At 45.0% G+C, this 17411-nt stretch overlaps 1 protein-coding gene across 2 annotated transcripts in view; it reads right to left on the bottom strand.

Annotated features, from left to right (window-relative positions):
* Window positions 1-480: 480 nt before the first annotated feature.
* The window catches only part of LHFPL2 (LHFPL tetraspan subfamily member 2), a 390647-nt gene continuing 373716 nt past the window's right edge, over window positions 481-17411 (bottom strand). For both annotated transcript variants that reach the window (XM_078675212.1, XM_078675214.1), the window contains one exon: window positions 481-4966. In XM_078675212.1, the coding sequence (XP_078531338.1) occupies window positions 4710-4966 (257 nt within the window). In that variant the 3' untranslated portion in view covers window positions 481-4709. The remainder of the gene's footprint in view (window positions 4967-17411) is intronic.

Here is a 17411-nt window from a genome sequence, read left to right as displayed (position 1 = left end):
ATAATGTCTGTGTCGTGGAAGATGGACCATTATGTATGATTCCACGTAAAGAGCATGAAATAGAGAGCAATATTTGAGTATGCAACGTCTAACATACACTTGATCATTAAGTACCATGTCTTGTTGCCCTACAGCATGAGTTTCTGTTGTACATAGAATTGTAGCTTTTGTAGAAACCATTGGACCTTGGGCATCAGCATACAATAGACCCCCAACGCAAGGTGACACGGAAGGACCCCACGACTGTGTAATTTTAGTATCAGACATGAGGCAATATCCTAACATAGTTAGACCACACAAATTCAGAGTAGAGTCGTGACCTGCACATAGGAATAGCCACCACTGTGTGTCTCCTTTCTAATGTCACCTGGTGCACATTTAAGTTGCAATGTTACACGCATGCCTCAAACCCATGGTAACAGCACATTTTAAACATATAGACGCACACAGACCCTTTAAAAAAGAAACAGACAAATGTACTTTATATAATACAAGTTTACAAAAGTGTATCTAACCACAGGACAACATGTCAGTACAAAGAACATATCAATAGGTTAAAACGTTGAGCTAGTCATCGTCCCACACAGGTTTCACAGAATCCACGGCAAACATTTCAGACGGCTGGTAAATCAACAAAGCAAAATATGATTAGTACAACTCATCAGTTTATCCATTAAAATACAACGGCTTTTACCAAGTCAAGGAAAAATTAATTTCTATGAAGGCCTCAAAGCAGGAATGGCTTATAGAGGGTAAAATGCAGAGAAAAAGTGGGTGACTGTATTATGTTTGTAAGAATGACACTTAGGGTATAGTCCAGCTGAACCAGTACTTACATGCCTATCTTTTCACAAGCACACTTCCCTTCTGCACTATTACTAGTAGGTTTGGCGCTTCACAAGCTTACTCCTATTTTCAGCAGTCAGAAGAACTAACAGTTGCTGAACAGGGCCTGCTGTACATAAATATCCCTCCGGCTGCAGGTTCCCAGTGATGGGTGGCCTGGAAGAACTGGTTACCACATAGTGAAAAAATGTGTATTCTTTGTACTTGATGAAGAAAGAACCCTTAAAAGAACCAGCAGCAGCCCCTCTATCACATCCAACGCTCTTGTAATGCCCAGAGAGGGCCGGCCCGGGCCAGTTTGATACCTTATAGCAATTGTAAATGCATTTCTCTGAAAACATGTTCTTTTGTACGATTTCACACGCGCTCAGGCCGTTCTTTGGCAGTGATACAAGTCAGTGTGTGCCCTAAGGGTGTCATGTATGACAATATTAATCAGACAGATCTGAGCAAGCTGAAGGCGGATAGGTGTCTTTGCCCAAACATGTGTGCTTAGATATGTGGTAGTAGTCACGCTCACCTTCAGGGCCAAGCATCTCATTAGAAATCCCCTACAACGTCTATGTTACCAGGTGCTCACTGTATCTGATTTTTGAATTTTTTATTTCAGGCCTTCTAAACTTGGTGGGGAAAAAACATTTTTGCTGTCGCAACACCGAACAGAGGATGGTCTTCCTTGTACAAGGAAGCAACTTGCTACCACATTCTGACACATCCGGTGAGGCCGTTCCATATGATGGGAGATGCTCTAGTGTGGGACCTCTTCAATGCACTTCAACCTTTCGCAATTAAACTAAACCGGTGTCTTAATGATGACCTATTTGAGAGTAATCTTCAGGCAAAGTGGAATGAAAAGGTTTGATTCATTGTGTGGTACATTAAATCATCTACATCAACATAGCATGACAAGGACACCACTACACTGACACTGCAAGAATTAGCCTCAGGGTGAGAGTAATAGGTAGCGTAAGGTTAGAGTTTATGACTACGCTTAGGGTTGGAGTTAGAGTATGGTGTAGAATTGGGTTTAGAGCAAGAGTTAGGGGAAGCAGCAGGCATAGACCTAGGTTAAGTGCAGATGCGGAGATAGGATTATGGTTAATTTAGGGTTATGAAGGGCTTAGTGGTATATGGGCTTGTGTAAAAATGTAGTGGTGTTGATGAAGTGGCAAATTATCTTATGTAAACACTGTGAACCTAGTGGTAGTTTGATGCAGCAGTTTCTCTGTAGCCTTAGGTCAATGCAGGGGTGTTCGAGGTAGCGGCATTCAATTGTACCCAGCAGCGTGCCACGGTTCGGCAAGCAGACACCTCTTTGCCTAGTAAAGAGCATCCATAGTCTGACGGCCAAAGCAGCTAAAAAAAAACCTGGCTGCATGGGTTACTTTCAAGGATTCCTCTAACCATAATTTTCTACACAAATGATTGCGTTAAAATCCTATTTAATACTCAATTTGGTGCTTTTTAAGCGCTTTTATCACGTTTTAGCAAATTCCACAAAATGGTTTTTAGCATAGTCAAGTGGTACTGGAAGAAATATACAATATTTTATCTTCTGTTCATTTTCTTCAATACAACATTGGTTACATTCTTTGTCTGGAGCTAAAGCATCTTTTGCCTAATATTTGATACAGTACAACACTCAATTCACAGTACTTCATTTGGTACATCTTAATACTTTCTATGTTCCAAGAGAATAATGTGCTTGGAGCGTATGATGCAAACACAGGATATGGCCATGGAGGTAAGCGAATTTGAAGACAGCACCTTCCTTTACTGCTAGCACCTACAGAAACAGATTAGGCCGACTTTATATCAGACTAGTCACGATGGCTGTTAATGTAAGCTTCTTGGCTGACAGACAAATTACAAAGTATTGTAGAACTCTTGCTCTCCAAGAGGTCCTTGCCATGTGTGCGGACGTGGTCCGTTTTTTCCTACGCATGTTTCAGCCCAGGCAGTTCCACCATTTTACATTTGTCGACAAGACTTACTGGCATCTGACTCCTCCCAATTGGGGAAGGTTACATGAAACACAACGACGGCACCAACAACGCATTTTTGAGCAAACCGGGCAATATTTTGCAAGGTGATGAACTAAGTGGGGGGCAGGGGAGCCGCGTGCAGTGGAAGTAGTACAGCATAGTGACAAGGAATCTGCGACTGTTACTGTAACAGCCCCTGGAAGAGTCACCATAGTGTGCGCCCTGTTGCACACGGACATCTTTTAAAGACCAAGTTGGTCAAAAGAGACTAGCTCGATTACAGTGTCCCAAGGAATGGGCAGTTTCACCCAGCGATGAGGGTTCTGTAATGAGTGGATGGCTGTGATCCAAACCACAGACTATCATCACACTGCATCCCACACTGCTAAGGACGTGCATTTGAAAAAATGTGTTTTAGGGGAGAGAAGAGGAAAGGCAAAAAACATGCAACTTTAGGTGGAAAAGAAGAAGTGTTTTTTGGGGAAAGGATGAATGAAGCTAACTGGAGAAAAGCGAGCATTCACTTCTGGTTTAGTGCAAGATTAATAAAGAAAATGGCAGACATGGATATTTGAATTGATACCTAAAAGGCTGCAATACACACTCTGTTAAAGAAATCCCACTTATATGCTTCGAAACATCTCTCAGAGGTAATCAGAATTGAAGTAAAGTCAATGACTTGAATGTCTCTGTTGCCGCACAATGTCTTCTGTGAAAAGATGGGCTCCTTTTTCTGGGTGGAAAGGCGATGCCTCGCAACAGAGGGTTTAGACCGGGTCAGTCAGTCCACAAACACTTCACATTCCATTCTGTACATTCATTACTTAATACACAGTTGAAATCGGGAGAACAAGCTCAAATTGGGAGTTGTGTGGGTCAACTGTCCTTTTCAGCAAACACATTAGCTTGGATGGTGCTGAAAGTATGCATGGCCAAGGCACGAATGGCAGTTGTGGTTATACTTGCGTTGACAATCAGTCAGTGTATGGTGGTGTTGGCACAACGCTAGAAATATGTGACTTTTTCTCAACACTGATGGAGGTTTCCTATTCCTATTCACTAGACTGGGTGTGTGATGGGCTTGACACGTTTGTTTTAGGTTAGTTGGGCTGTGGTACTACCTAGAGAAGAGCCTGTCACTAGCACCCTTACAACTGAGTTAAACACTGGTAGAGGGGCCCAAACCCTCAGCAGCATTATTTCATATATTAAACAGTGGTTTGGTCTACTGTGACTATGAGAACTAAGTGGTTTATGCAAGCTGTACACCACCCCTGCCCCACCAACCACCATGGTCAACTTTCAGATTACATGCATCTGCATTAAGGAGCTGTGGTGCTATTTCCTTCACTAATACAACACTTACCAATGTCCAGTCATACTCTGCAGTGCACACAAAAAGCGGATAAAGCAGTGGTGACGGCATGACATTTCACACTGAACAATGGCAACAGCCAAAAACATTAAAAACGTATGAGACTATCAATGTTCTCTCGGTGACTGCAATCCGATGGCTTGCTTATGGCTATGAAAAGCCCTCTAAAGTGACTTGGAAGGCTGGAAAGAAAAGGAGGGAAAGTTCGCAAAATTGTAATTCACTACATCGATTTCCCATAGTCTGTAAACTATTTACATTGTCTTTCGTTTAGGTTTGAAATCGCAGGCAGAAATCCACCCATGCACGAAGTGCACCTTCCCTCCTCTGCTTTCCAGAGACTCTGTGCCACCTGTAATGAAATATTGCTTGGAGAGTTCAAAGGTCAACACACGAGCTTATTCCCACAGTGTGTGTGTGGCAGGTAAACAGCATTGATCCCTTTATCAAGTCAATGGAGATGAGAGCCAGCTTCCAAGCCGCTGACCAAGGGTCCTTTGCCGTTAAAGCAGGCAGATAAGGTTCTTGCCCTCTTCAATTTCCTCTTGCACCTTGTCGCTGGAGGTGGCGATCTCGGCCTGTGCAGAGAAGACCGCGCAGATGAACGTCAGCACAGTGGCTCCAATGGCGGTGTAGAAGGCCCAGCCCACAGAACATTCTCCAAGCTTATAGGCCGAGGCATACTGTCCACAAAATCCAACAGCCTTTTGGCAACCCCAACCTGCAGGGTACAGAATCAAGCCTAGGATCAGGAACAGGCCTGAGGAAGGAAACAAGACAGTCAGTAAGTAATAAGTCACTGCCCAAACTGTCAAATCCACATTCATAATCAGGCAGTTAGTGAAATCAATGCAAAGAATACTAAGTAAGCATGTGGGCTGGAGGGCACTCCTAAAACTTCACAGCGCAAAACAATTCTTTAAATCTAGACATGCATGAAATATTGGCATGAACTCTCCTTCACAGCTGAGATGCAAAAATATTGGTCACAAAAGAGTAATTTATGGGGCTAAATCACAACACGTTCTGGACTTCACTTCAAACACGGTTTCACATGGTTATGCACACTTCCATCCCACTTACTCCAACAGATTATCTGACGTGTCAGGATCCTCAGAAGAATGCAAATAGAGGAGGAGCAAGCAAATACAAATATTTGCAACTATTTCCATGCATATTCCTGGGGAATATGGGAAATCTACAGAAAGTCAGAAACTGGAGCAAATTTTATAAAGAAATCTTTTTGGAGGAAATCCATGATATGTACATTTATAGTTTTTAATGCTGTTCTTTGTGGACAGGCCCATTTGAATACAATTTTGACTGACACATAATACAGAGAAAGAAAAAAATATATACACTGTAACCAGTATGATCAGTTAGTGCTAAATGTCCATTATAGGCACTGGAGGGTCAGATCAATGTCAAATGCTAAAGAGAACTCCTGAGAATTTAAATGATTTCCATTTATATGCATGGTATGTAAATGTATTTTAATTGAATATTCTGAAAATCTGGCATGAATGGGCACTCCTGTACTCCTCCCGGCTATCAAACTGTCAAGCAAAATCACGTAGGCAAAAGAGGAGGCTGACTCGAAGTTCTATTCAAGGAAACAATAAATCTCACCAAAGCTTACGACGTTTCCATACGCGGTTGTGAGGCCCTCATCACTAGATGCAAGCCTACACCAACTTCCTCCTGGTAACTTCCTCCTTCTTTATACCACCCCCTTGCAATACAACATTACCAGATACGTTTCTAGGCACAGTTTCAAACATTATGACACTGCACTCTAACCTATGCATCATTTGTGACCTAAACGTATGGTTGACAAACCTAACATGCCCCATTCAAAAACTATAATCAATGGCCTAGACACAAAATTTACCTCAGATCATCACCAAACCCACACACATCGCGGGACAAAGTCTGGATGTCATTTTTGCAAATCCACAACTAGTTACCTTTCAAAGGATTACTCCAGTCACATGGTCAGACCCCTATATGGTAGCTTTCAAACTCCACAACTCTCCACACCAAAGGCCACCTTACATGCAACCACATTGACCGTGGACTCAAACTCAATTGTGAGTACTTAGAAACACCGCTAAAATCCAACATAGATCTAGACATACATTCAGTTAAAAAAACCTCTAAGTTTGTTCAGGAAGATTTTGATATCCTAATACCAGTAAAACAAAACAGGACAAAAGAAAACAAGCACCTTGGGTGAATGCAGAACAAAAAAAGATAAAACAACAAATTACAAAGCTAATACACATCTGGCTCGAAACAACCACTCAAGGCCAACTTCACATACACAGACTTAACAGAATATACAAGCCAACTATCAAAAAAGCTATAAAAAAAGTACTATTCAAACAGAATTCAAAATGCTAAATGTGCAAAAAAAGAAGTTCATACAATTCTGTCTTGATTTTCTTAAACCTATTCACAGAAAGTACTCATCCCAATTCTCAAGAATTTACTGAGAAACTAGAAAATCATTACACAACCAAAGCAGGCATGGTAGATTCATATTTAAACCAAAGGAAAACCACCAGCACCAACTCTTTTACAAGAAACCTCTGGGTAGTCTAACCCAGCCTCTGCATTTCTTCAAACACCTATCAGAAACTGAATTTATGGATCTTGCAAAACAAGCAGGTCTATCAGCTGCCCTTCTGGTCCTTGCCCACCCTAAATCTGCAAGAACATCCTTTTAAGTGCCATTGCTGCCACACCAGTCAGAACAATCACCAATAATTCTTTAACAGGAGTCTTTCCAGAACACTTAAAAAAGGTATACATATGCCCATTAATGAAGAAAACAAATCCACATGACCCAAACAACTACAGATCGAACCGATTACAAATAGACTGTTCCTGGGCAAACTGATAGAATGAGCTGCATTCACCAATATGTCACAATTAATTGAAGATAACTTCATACTGTCTGACTTCCAAACAGGATTCTGTCTAGAAAGAGGCACAGAATCTGCCCTCATCCCCATCTGGGATGACCTTAAAAACACAGTAGACCAGAACAGGGTCGCTGCACTACTTCTCTTTTACCTTTTAGCTGCATTCAACACAGTTCATCATTACACTCTAATCTAAAGACCCTTCAAAGCTGGCTTTGTGGGGCCTACTCTCAACTGAATCGCATCATACCGTCAAAATCGAAGCACGGTCATCCATACTACTCCTTTCTCAACCAAAACTTACTTAACAAAAGCAGGGTTCCCTCAAGGCTCAGTTATCTCCAGTCGCAGCCAGCGGCAAATGAACCTTGTGAGGGTGAATATTTAACCCATTGACAGGCACTGATAAAAAAAAAACAGCAGTGCCCTTAGGCTCAATGGAAAAGCTCTCAATTGTGGTCTGTTTTAAACAGTGTTAACAATGGGCCACGACTGAGAGCTCTGGAGCAGAGGCTGAAGGCACTGCGAGTTTCTCACAGTGCCCGTCATTGAGTCGTTTCAATTTCAAATTAAAGATTTACTTACCTACTGCCGATACATTGTAGCGCCGGCTCTCAGAGAGCTGCGCGCTGCTGTTAACTGTTTGCTGGGACACAGGCGGTCAGCACCTCGAGCAGCAGAGAGAGCCACACCGTGACGCGCACAGTCAGTGACAGGCGCCGTTGGCAAAAGACGCTTGGCTGGACTGAGGCAGGTCGGTGCGGGCCACACACACAATGTCATCCCTTCATATTTTCAAGCTGAATAGAATTTGATATAATGAAGAAAATGCTCACCATGCCTCCTCCATCATTGATTCAGTAGCTGCAAGTGGCTGATGCTTGGCAGGACTGAGGCAGGTCGGTGCGGGCGACGGTGCCCCCGAAGACCACAACAACAAAAACAATATGGCGGCCACAAGCATCCGAAAATTTTCAGATTCGGGGGCGTGTATTTGTTGTTCTGAGTGTTGAGTGACATCACAGGGCGAAAGAACACCAAAAACACGCCCCCGAATCCGAAAGAGACGGAGCTTGTTTCGAGTGACGCCACTCTCCTCCAATGGCTGGCCTCCGTTTAGGAAGCCAGCCAATGGAGGAGAGGCAGAGGAGAGAGGCGGGTTAAACTGCCCTACTGAAGATCATTAAATCTCCGACTTCCGGCTGGCAGGCCAGCTTTCGGTCCGAGACCTAAAAACGGGCGCTGGGGATGGACACAAGTACTTGGTTCATGCTCTGGGGAGGTCCAAACACAAGAAGAGGCATGAAGCATACATGCCATGACAGACAGAACGAAGTATATGAGAGCAAAATTGAAGCGAACAAACAGCAAGCCTATGGGCCGGAACTTGGAACACTTGGACTAGTGAAAGGTTGTCAAAGAGCACTCTGCTTATTTGGCCTTTCCAGAATCCGTACAACAAGATTAAACCGTAGGGTTTTTTCTGAAGTACTCCTAAGTATTAGCTCAAATGGATGATACAATGATATAAAATTGTGCTAAGGTGATCGTGGCATCCTTGTATTACAAAGGTTTCTCTCTACCTACATGCTTATCTTTGTGCTGTATGGTTACATATTTAGTTTTGACCAACACTCTGCCCTCCTGGATCAAGCTTAAGGCGTATCTGCTAATAGCCCAGAGGCTGCAGGTTTCCAAAGAGACCTTTATCTTGAGTCAATGGAGGTCAGCCCATTTTATCTCATAGCAAGCTTCTACGAGTGCTGGCTAAGACTCACACCCCAACTTCTTCTCTAAGTATAGACTTTAGGATGCCTCCTGCTCATGGTGTAAAAAGACTGGCAGAGGGGGAATCGTCTGTAACTTGATCTCCCAAATGTATCCTCAAGAGTAGAATGTGCGTGATTTCAACTCTGTGACATAACCTGTGGGCAGCAATCACCTAGGACCTCTATTCTAAAACCGGTTCTTTACTGGCCTCCTACACCTTGTAAACACGGATATACACAGGGCTAGTCACTGCAGAACGTCTGATCGCCAGGCCTGACCTTGGTTTACAGGTTTGATGATGAGTAACCACAGATACAAGAGCTATGGGTGCAAATGAATCAGTTCAAATGAACCAACAGCAAAACCAAATTCAAGTGTTTGCTAAGAGAAGTGTGTGGGGGATCAACATTTTGGCCACCACCAAATATTAATCCTTACTTTTTACCTAGGTCAAAAGGTGCAGTGGTGGTTAAACATGCAGTGTTGAAAAAAATCCACATTTTGACCGACTGGTGAAGACGGGCAGAAACAGTGCTGTAGTGATTGCAAAACACTGCTGGTCGCCTTTACCTGAAGAGGTGGGTTAGGAATGCCATCACTTCTGTATTGCCTCCGTGGAGTCGAACACACACCCAGCCGGGCTAGCTCAATGCCAGATTTCTAGGAGAACCATGAGTATGTAAACGACATCCATTCAGATTTACTGAATGTATATTTATTTTACTTGAGTATCACAAAAGGTCCTAGATGCTGCCCTTCTGGGTCAATGTTGGACACCTTTGCTCTACTTAAATTCAACTAACATGGACTCCAAGCATCTTCAAATTATCCTCACGTGTTACTTAGACTTGGAATATTTACAATAGGTTCAGACAGCTACTTGCTCCTGGGTCAGCGTACAATTCCTTTTCAATGTGCCATAATTCAGTAATTCTGGAATGGACACGCTCAGGTGCAGAAGCCCTACGAAATATCCGTGAGGCTGCTGCGGGCTCCTCAGAGTTTCACATGTTTGCTGCTCTCGAAATGTCAACCTGAAATGGCAGACTGACAACTGAGAACCTGGAAACAGCCTCTGTACAGAATTCAAGCAAGCATGTGAGAGCTTGCAAACAACGTCAGAACTGCCTCCAACTGCCTGGAGAATGTGCCAGCAATGCAACCTAGTAAAAAGATGGAATTCAATCAATATTCTCCTTATTTGATTATTAAAAATAACCATAAAATAACAGACAAGTATCACATAAAATATGCTATCAAAGTACAAAAATAAATTAAAAAGAAGGCATAAATAAGTAACAGATTAAAAATTCACAGAGTTAAGCCAGCATATTGCATTTTTGAGAAAAGCTCCCGCCACAAGACAAACGGCAAAATCTGCGGCCATGCAAAGAATTTAAAAGGCTGGCTGGCACTGTAGGAGCCCAAGCCTTTTTAAAATAGGTAATAGAAATCCTCACTTAAAAGGTTCATAAAACTTACAAAACTAAGTGCAGCGAAAGAGATCAATTTTGCTCTATTTTTTGTGTAACAGAGTGTAGCATAAAAATCTTGCTCCATCCCATATTTCATCAAAATGCTTGTACCGGTGCACAAGTTGAGGAAACTGCATGTGAACCTAATGCACAACATATATCGCCCCCTGCCAATACATGTTTTCACATGGGCAGTAATGTATTTTAGAAATGTAAAACCATCTAATTTGCTATGTTTTTGCTTGCTTTTGTAATAAGAAGTAGAACGAATTTTTCCTTAAACTTAGTATTATACTTCACGCTTAAAACATTAAGCACAGGAAAAATATTTTTTTCTATTTTTCCCTAATACAAATATTTAGTTTGTGCATATTTACACAGCCACCACTATACAGGTCATCATTTCCCGCCTTTTACAACCACCCCCTTAAATGGCAGACCCACTCGTAGCACAGTTCATCCAGGTTTTGAACAAAAGAGCCTGAACAAGACCTATCTTGGACTTGCGTCCATGACGAGGAGCAACCCAAAGATGAAGCAGGTCACCACGTGCTAATAAAAGAGAGCAATGGTCTCATTCACATATTATTAGCACTATTCACACCATTCGCGGTTACACTTTGAGACGGCGGGCATTCATAAGAGCCATTTTGAAGTATGTGAATTAGCACTACTTTGCGTGCTCCAAAATAAAATTCACAAATCTCCTGCCGGAGATCCCCGCCTCTTCTATCTTTTCTGTACAAAGGTCTGAGCCTCGATGGCAGATCTTGCCACACATGTGGGTAAACAATTTAGCAGTAAATATGGAATGGACAAGGGGGAATGGTTGGAAAATAAGGAATGCTCACTTCTAAATGGGTGGATGTAGTGTGCGTTCTAGCTTCCTGTCTGCGAGCGTGTGACGCAACACGTAATGACGGGAAGCGTGGGAGTAGTGCGCATGCGCGAACGGCGGTTCACGCTTCAGAGTGCCCGGAGCAGTAGCGCTGTACGCACGCTCGGCGCTCTTTCTGCCATAGTTCTTAATATAATAATAAACCCATCTGCAACCTTAAAACCAGTGTCCTGGTCATCATTGGGAGGAATAAACAACACTGTAGTGGCGACGAGGAGTGGGATCTCCCACACACACCCTGCCCTATACAAAAAAAAAAAAAAATCAAGAAGAGAGGAAAGGAAGACCAAGGACCATCAGGGACCCAATCAGGAACATTGTTCAGTGCAAACTGAAGTTGGAAGAGCAGAAGGAGCGTGGCAGAAGCGTGCAAGTGAGGGCAACACCCTACCAGTACCCCCAGAGCCAGAAGGCACGAGAGACCAGCAGAGTAAGCAAGGTAGGAAGGTGGCAGTGCCCCACTAAGCCCTGGCGGAAGGAGGAAATAGTGGAGAAGGGGGAGGAAGAGAACCCCGTCCCGACACAGAGCAGGAGGAGAGTACCAGTACGCCAGGCAACCCCAGGAACCGGGGAGAAAACGCCAGCGCGCCCAGCAGCCCCAGAAATCAAGGGGAAGAACCGGAGCGACAAGCAAATATGAGCACCCAAGCGACCTCGCTCACAGCGCTGATCCCATTTCTGCCCAAACCAGGTGAACCCCAAATGAAGTGGGAGGACTGGAAGGAGTACTTCAAAAACTACCTGGAAGCATTAGAAGATGAAAACAGAGAAGAGCTCTCAAGTGCGAGAAAAAAACGTATACTGCTGCACAACCTGGGTCCTGAAGGAATCAGAGTGTTCAAGAACATTGAGCCAGCAACCCGGCAAGCGGCGGACGATGATGTGTTCAAATATGCCCTGGAAGACCTGGACACACACTTTCGCCCGGCAGTATGTGTCTCCGTTGATCGCTACAATTTCCAACAGAGAAAACAAGGTGAAGGAGAACCCATCGAAGACTATGTGGCAGCTTTAAGGAGACTAGCGGTCACTTGCAAGTATGGCACACTACAAGATGATTTTATAAAGGATCAGATTGTGATGCATACCACCAACAAGGATGTGCAGGACAAGTTATGGGCACATGGTGAAGCGACACTAAGGAGGTAATTGCGATGGTGAAGAAAGCGGAGCTTTCGAAGCGTTGCGTTGAGGCGGCGAAACGGGAGAATGTGCAGAGAGTAATGGTCAACAAAGTGGATGACGCTGAAGCGCCAGGAAGACACAAGATGGCGCCAGGAGAGAGCAGAGGAGCCGGCAAGTGGGCGGGAAAACCGGGGCAAACAGGGAAGCAAGCAGGAGACAGTAAAACTGCATGCTACAGGTGTGGAAGTACGAACCACTCGGCCCAAGACCAGCGATGCCCAGCTTTCCACGCAAAATGCATGTTCTGCGGCCTGATGGGCCATTACGAGAAGGTGTGTCGGCGTAAAGGGAAGAGGTCGATGGTGAAATTCATTGCAGAAACTCAACCAGAAGCAGACTCGGAGAAAGTATCAGATGAGGACGACCGAGTGCTATGCATTGAAGAACAAGTGATGGGTATCGACACCAAGCGCTCCGATAAACCACGTGCAGACATGCTGATTGGGGGAGTGAAAATAAGAATTGCAATTGACTTGGGGTCCCCATACACCATAGTCCAGTATGGGAAGAAGAATTTAAGCCCATCCTGGGTTCCAAAATGGAACCGCCAGACATACGTCCGATCTCGTACACGGAAAACCCCATTCCCATGGTGGGCTACCGGAGCCTGAAGTTTGAATTCAGGGGGAGATCTGCAGTGTGCAAACTGTATGTAGCAGAGAAAGGCCCCTCTGTACTAGGATGGAGAGATCAGGGAGATCTTGGAATCAAGCTGGATCCGGGTGGTGTGGAACAAGTGTTGCTGACGGACTGCGGTAAATGGCCAGACGTAGAGAAAGTGAGAAGAGACTTCCCTAAGGTGTTTGGGGGGGAAGGTAGGCAAGCTGGAGAAGTTTATGCACAAGATAGTACTAAAGGAAAACTCACAGCCGGTGTCCCACAAGGTCCAAAACATACCCATAGCGGTAAAAGAAGCGGTAAGACTCAAGCTGCACAGACTAGAGGAACAAGGAATCATCGAACCCATCGACAGTTCGGAGTGGTTGGCGCCCCTAGTGGTCGCCAGAAAACCCAACGGCAAGGTGCGCTTGTGTGTGGACCTGCGCGAGCTGAACAAGTGCCTCGTCGTGGAAAAATTTCCCTTGCCAAGGATTGAGGAAATGTTAGCCAAAATGCGAGGTGTCAAGTGGTTTTCCACGGTGGATCTCACGTCCGCCTACCATCAAATAGACTTGCACCCATCCAGCCGGAGATTCACGTCGTTCATCACGCCCTATGGGTGCTATAGGTTTCGCAGGATGCCCTTTGGGCTGGCGTCCGCCGCAGCGGTGTTCCAGAAACTGATGCACCGCTTGTTCAAAGATGTCGACGGCATCCAATACTTCCAAGATGACATCTTGGTCATGGGAATGGACCAGGAGGATCATGACAGGAAACTCTACAAAGTGCTGAGTGTGCTACAGGAGAAAGGCCTGACGGCGGAGTGGGAAAAGTGTAAACTGGGCATGCCAACCGTCACGTACTTGGGGCACGAAATAGGAGGACAAGGGATCACCCCCAAGAAAGGAAATGTGAAGGCCATTTGTGATGCCAGAGCCCCAATCAACAAAGAGGAAGTGAGGTCATTCCTAGGCATGGCGGAGTACTATAGCAGCTTTGTCCAGCACTTTGCCACGAAAACCCACAAACTGAGGCAGCTGGTCAGGGAAAAGACGGCGTTCCAGTGGGACGAAGAAGCACAAAAGGAATTAGAAGAGTTGAAAATGAACATCAGCCTAGCGGTGCCGCTACACGGACACGATCCCTCAGGACAAACGATTTTGACCACGGATGCCAGCGATAAGGGGCTAGGAGCGGTACTGGCGCAGGAGAGAGAAGACAACACAGTGGAAACCCTGAGTTTTGTGTCCAGAGCGTTATCCCCCACGGAACAAAAGTTTAGCGTCATTGAGAAAGAAATGCTAGCTGTAACATGGGCCATGGGAAAGTTCCGACAGTTCCTGTGGGGAACGAGATTCCGTTTGCAAACAGACCACAAGCCACTGGTCAAGGTGCTCACCTCAAGTGGGCACGACACGGCCACTCCGCGCATAGCCAAAATGACCCTTAAGCTCTTGGACTACAGGTACGATGTAGTATACATCCCTGGCACGCGTAATAAAGTTGCGGATTATCTCAGCAGGGCTGCAGCCATGGAAGAAGCGCCAAATCCTGATTTGGAGAACGAAGAGATGGTAGCGGTGATGGAAGACACGGAAAGAGCCATCAGGAGGCAGAAGTGGGCACGTGCCTACGAAGAAGATGAAGAGTTGCAGGAAGTCAAAGACTGCCTCATAAAAGGGTGGCCAGAGAAGAAGAGATTGAGGAACATGATCAGAAAATTTTATGAAGTGCGAGAAGAATTATCAGTGAGCGATTCCGGCATCTTCTTGTATCGAGGGGACAAAGTAGTTCCCCCAAAATCATTAGTGGCAACCCTCCTGTGTCAGCTACATGAAGGTCATTTAGGCATTGCCAAAACCAAAGGGAGAGTGAAGCAAATGTACTGGTGGCCAGGAATGGATATCCAAGTGGAGAGACATGTAAGAGACTGTGCCCAGTGCCAATGCGCTGACAAAACATTGAAACCATTAAGGCCAGCATTAGGTAGATTTGAACTCCCATGTAACCCGTGGGAAGATGTGTCAGTTGACATACTGGGTCCGGTGTTGGATAACCAAGGGACAGCGAAATACTTGTGCGTTATGGTGGACAAATATTCCAAGTGGCCGGAAGTTCATGTGCAAGAGGACATGGAGTCAGACACGGTGATAAAGTTCCTCACATCTGTGTTCCTAAGAGAAGGAATTCCGAGAACTATCCTGACAGTAATGGCCCACAGTTCACATCAGAGAAATGGATCAGATACACGGAGAGAAATGGAATCAAATCCAAGCACACTTCAGTATATCACCCCGCAAGCAATGGACAGGTAGAAAGGTTCAACCGGGTCCTCATGGGGTCCATCCAAGCTGCCATAATGAAGGGCAAAGACTGGGAAGGAGAAATCCAGAGCATGATGTGGGCGTACAGGATTACACCCACGTCGACTGGCTACAGCCCCTTCCAAATCTTGAGGGGCAGGCACCCTTTCACTAAGGACAACGTGATTTGGAGAGAAAAAACCATCACCAGCAAATGGTCCCTGGCGGTGGTCCAGCATAACCTGGAGAAGGCGCAGAAGGTGTACACCGAGCATTACAACCGGAGGAGGAATGTGAGAGAAGCGGATCTGGAAAGAGGAGAATGGGTGAGGGTGAAGTTGGCAGTACTGAAAAAGAAAGGAGAAAGCAAGTACAGCCCACCCTTACGAGTGGAAGAAGTGTATGACAGAGCCGCACTACTCAGTGACGGGAAGGTGTGGTCCCAAGATCGCATGGCGAAGATAAACAAAATTGTGAGCTGGCCTACAGAAGAAGGAAGCAATCACTCAGTCCAAACTCAAGAGTATGGGGTGGAAAGTGCGACTGCAGGAGACGACGGCCAAGAAAGCGAAGGAGAACAAGTAAGGGGAGAAGACCCAGAGACAGAGTGGGAGAGAGACAATAGCCGAAAGGGGTACCACGCACCAGAGAGGTGAGCCAAGTATGCAGAGAGAGGCAGCAGTGAGTAATGCAGCGGAAGGAGCCTGTGAAGTCACCTCTCCGGTAAGATGCACACGAGCAGGAAGCAAGGTGGTCAAACCCACACGCTTTAGAGACTATATATTGGAAGACTGTTAAGCGATGGACTCATTGATTGTGTGTGTGGAAAAAAGGGAGATATGTAGTGTGCGTTCTAGCTTCCCGTCTGCGAGCGTGTGACGCAACACGTCATGACGGGAAGCGTGGGAGTAGTGCGCATGCGCGAACGGCGGTTCGCGCTTCAGAGTGCCAGGAGCAGTAGCGCTGTACGTACGCTCGGCGCTCTTTCTGCCATAGTTCTTTATATAATATTAAACCCATCTGCAACCTTACAACCAGTGTCCTGGTCATCATTGGGAGGAATAAACAACATTATAGTGGGGTCAAGGGAAATTGAAGGAGAGATTTAGTGAGAGGGGTGCTAATGCACACCCACTTAAGAAACAAAGTAAAAGTTTAATCAGTGGTTCTGGAAGTAGCGGTGTGGAGGCGGGGGTAGAGTAGGGGTGGAGCTGCAACACCCCATAAATCTCTGCTGAATTTCAGATGGAGAAATAAGAAAGACGAGGCCTGCATTCAAGTACAAACTGTATTGTCACACACAACTTCATTTGGCAAAGTGCTGCTAATGATCTTGAAAGGGAGAACTGGCTTTACTATTCTCTCTTACTGCCTGTTTATGGTACTTTATAATTTTATATAGTGGCCCTCTTGCTAGCTACAAGTGAAAGAAGAATGCCAGAGCATTTCAGAGGTTGTCCAACACTTGTAAAGCGCACGTATACCCGGAGGTGTCTTGGCGCTGCTTTAAGTTGCAGAAATCTGACAGCCATTAGCATTTGGTTGTAAAGTTCTTAGTTGTTAAACAGCCATGTTTGCAGTGCTTTCCTGAAAGAGAGGAGGTTCGAAATAGATTTGATAGGTGCAGGGAGAGTATTACAAAACCTAGAGGCATTTAATACAAAGCTTCTTCCCAAGCGCATCTGATGTTGGCGATAAACTTTTTTGGCACTGGTTTTGGTATATATGTGTATACATACATAAACCCATGATTGCTTCAAAAAAATCAAAGTACAAGTCTGTATATGAGTTTATGCTTTCAGCTTTCAGTACCGTTAAACATGACTGCTTACTCTCACTAATGGAACACAGGATGGGCTCTCAAAGCCCGTCCTAAACTGGTTTGCATCTTTTCTCCACAATAGAACTCAAAGTTTCAAGGTGAATCAGCCCCTATCTAATGCCTCTTCAGTTAACCTAGGGGTTCCACAAGGGTCTACTCTCTCACCCACTCTCTTCAACTTGTTCATGGAGCCTTTAACTGACATTTTGAAACTATCCTACACCC

The sequence above is a fragment of the Lissotriton helveticus genome, chromosome 2_1, assembly GCF_964261635.1.
Source record: "Lissotriton helveticus chromosome 2_1, aLisHel1.1, whole genome shotgun sequence".
Classification (NCBI taxonomy): domain Eukaryota; kingdom Metazoa; phylum Chordata; class Amphibia; order Caudata; family Salamandridae; genus Lissotriton; species Lissotriton helveticus.
Note: the sequence above shows the minus strand (reverse complement) of the source record. Positions and strands in the feature narration are given on the sequence as shown.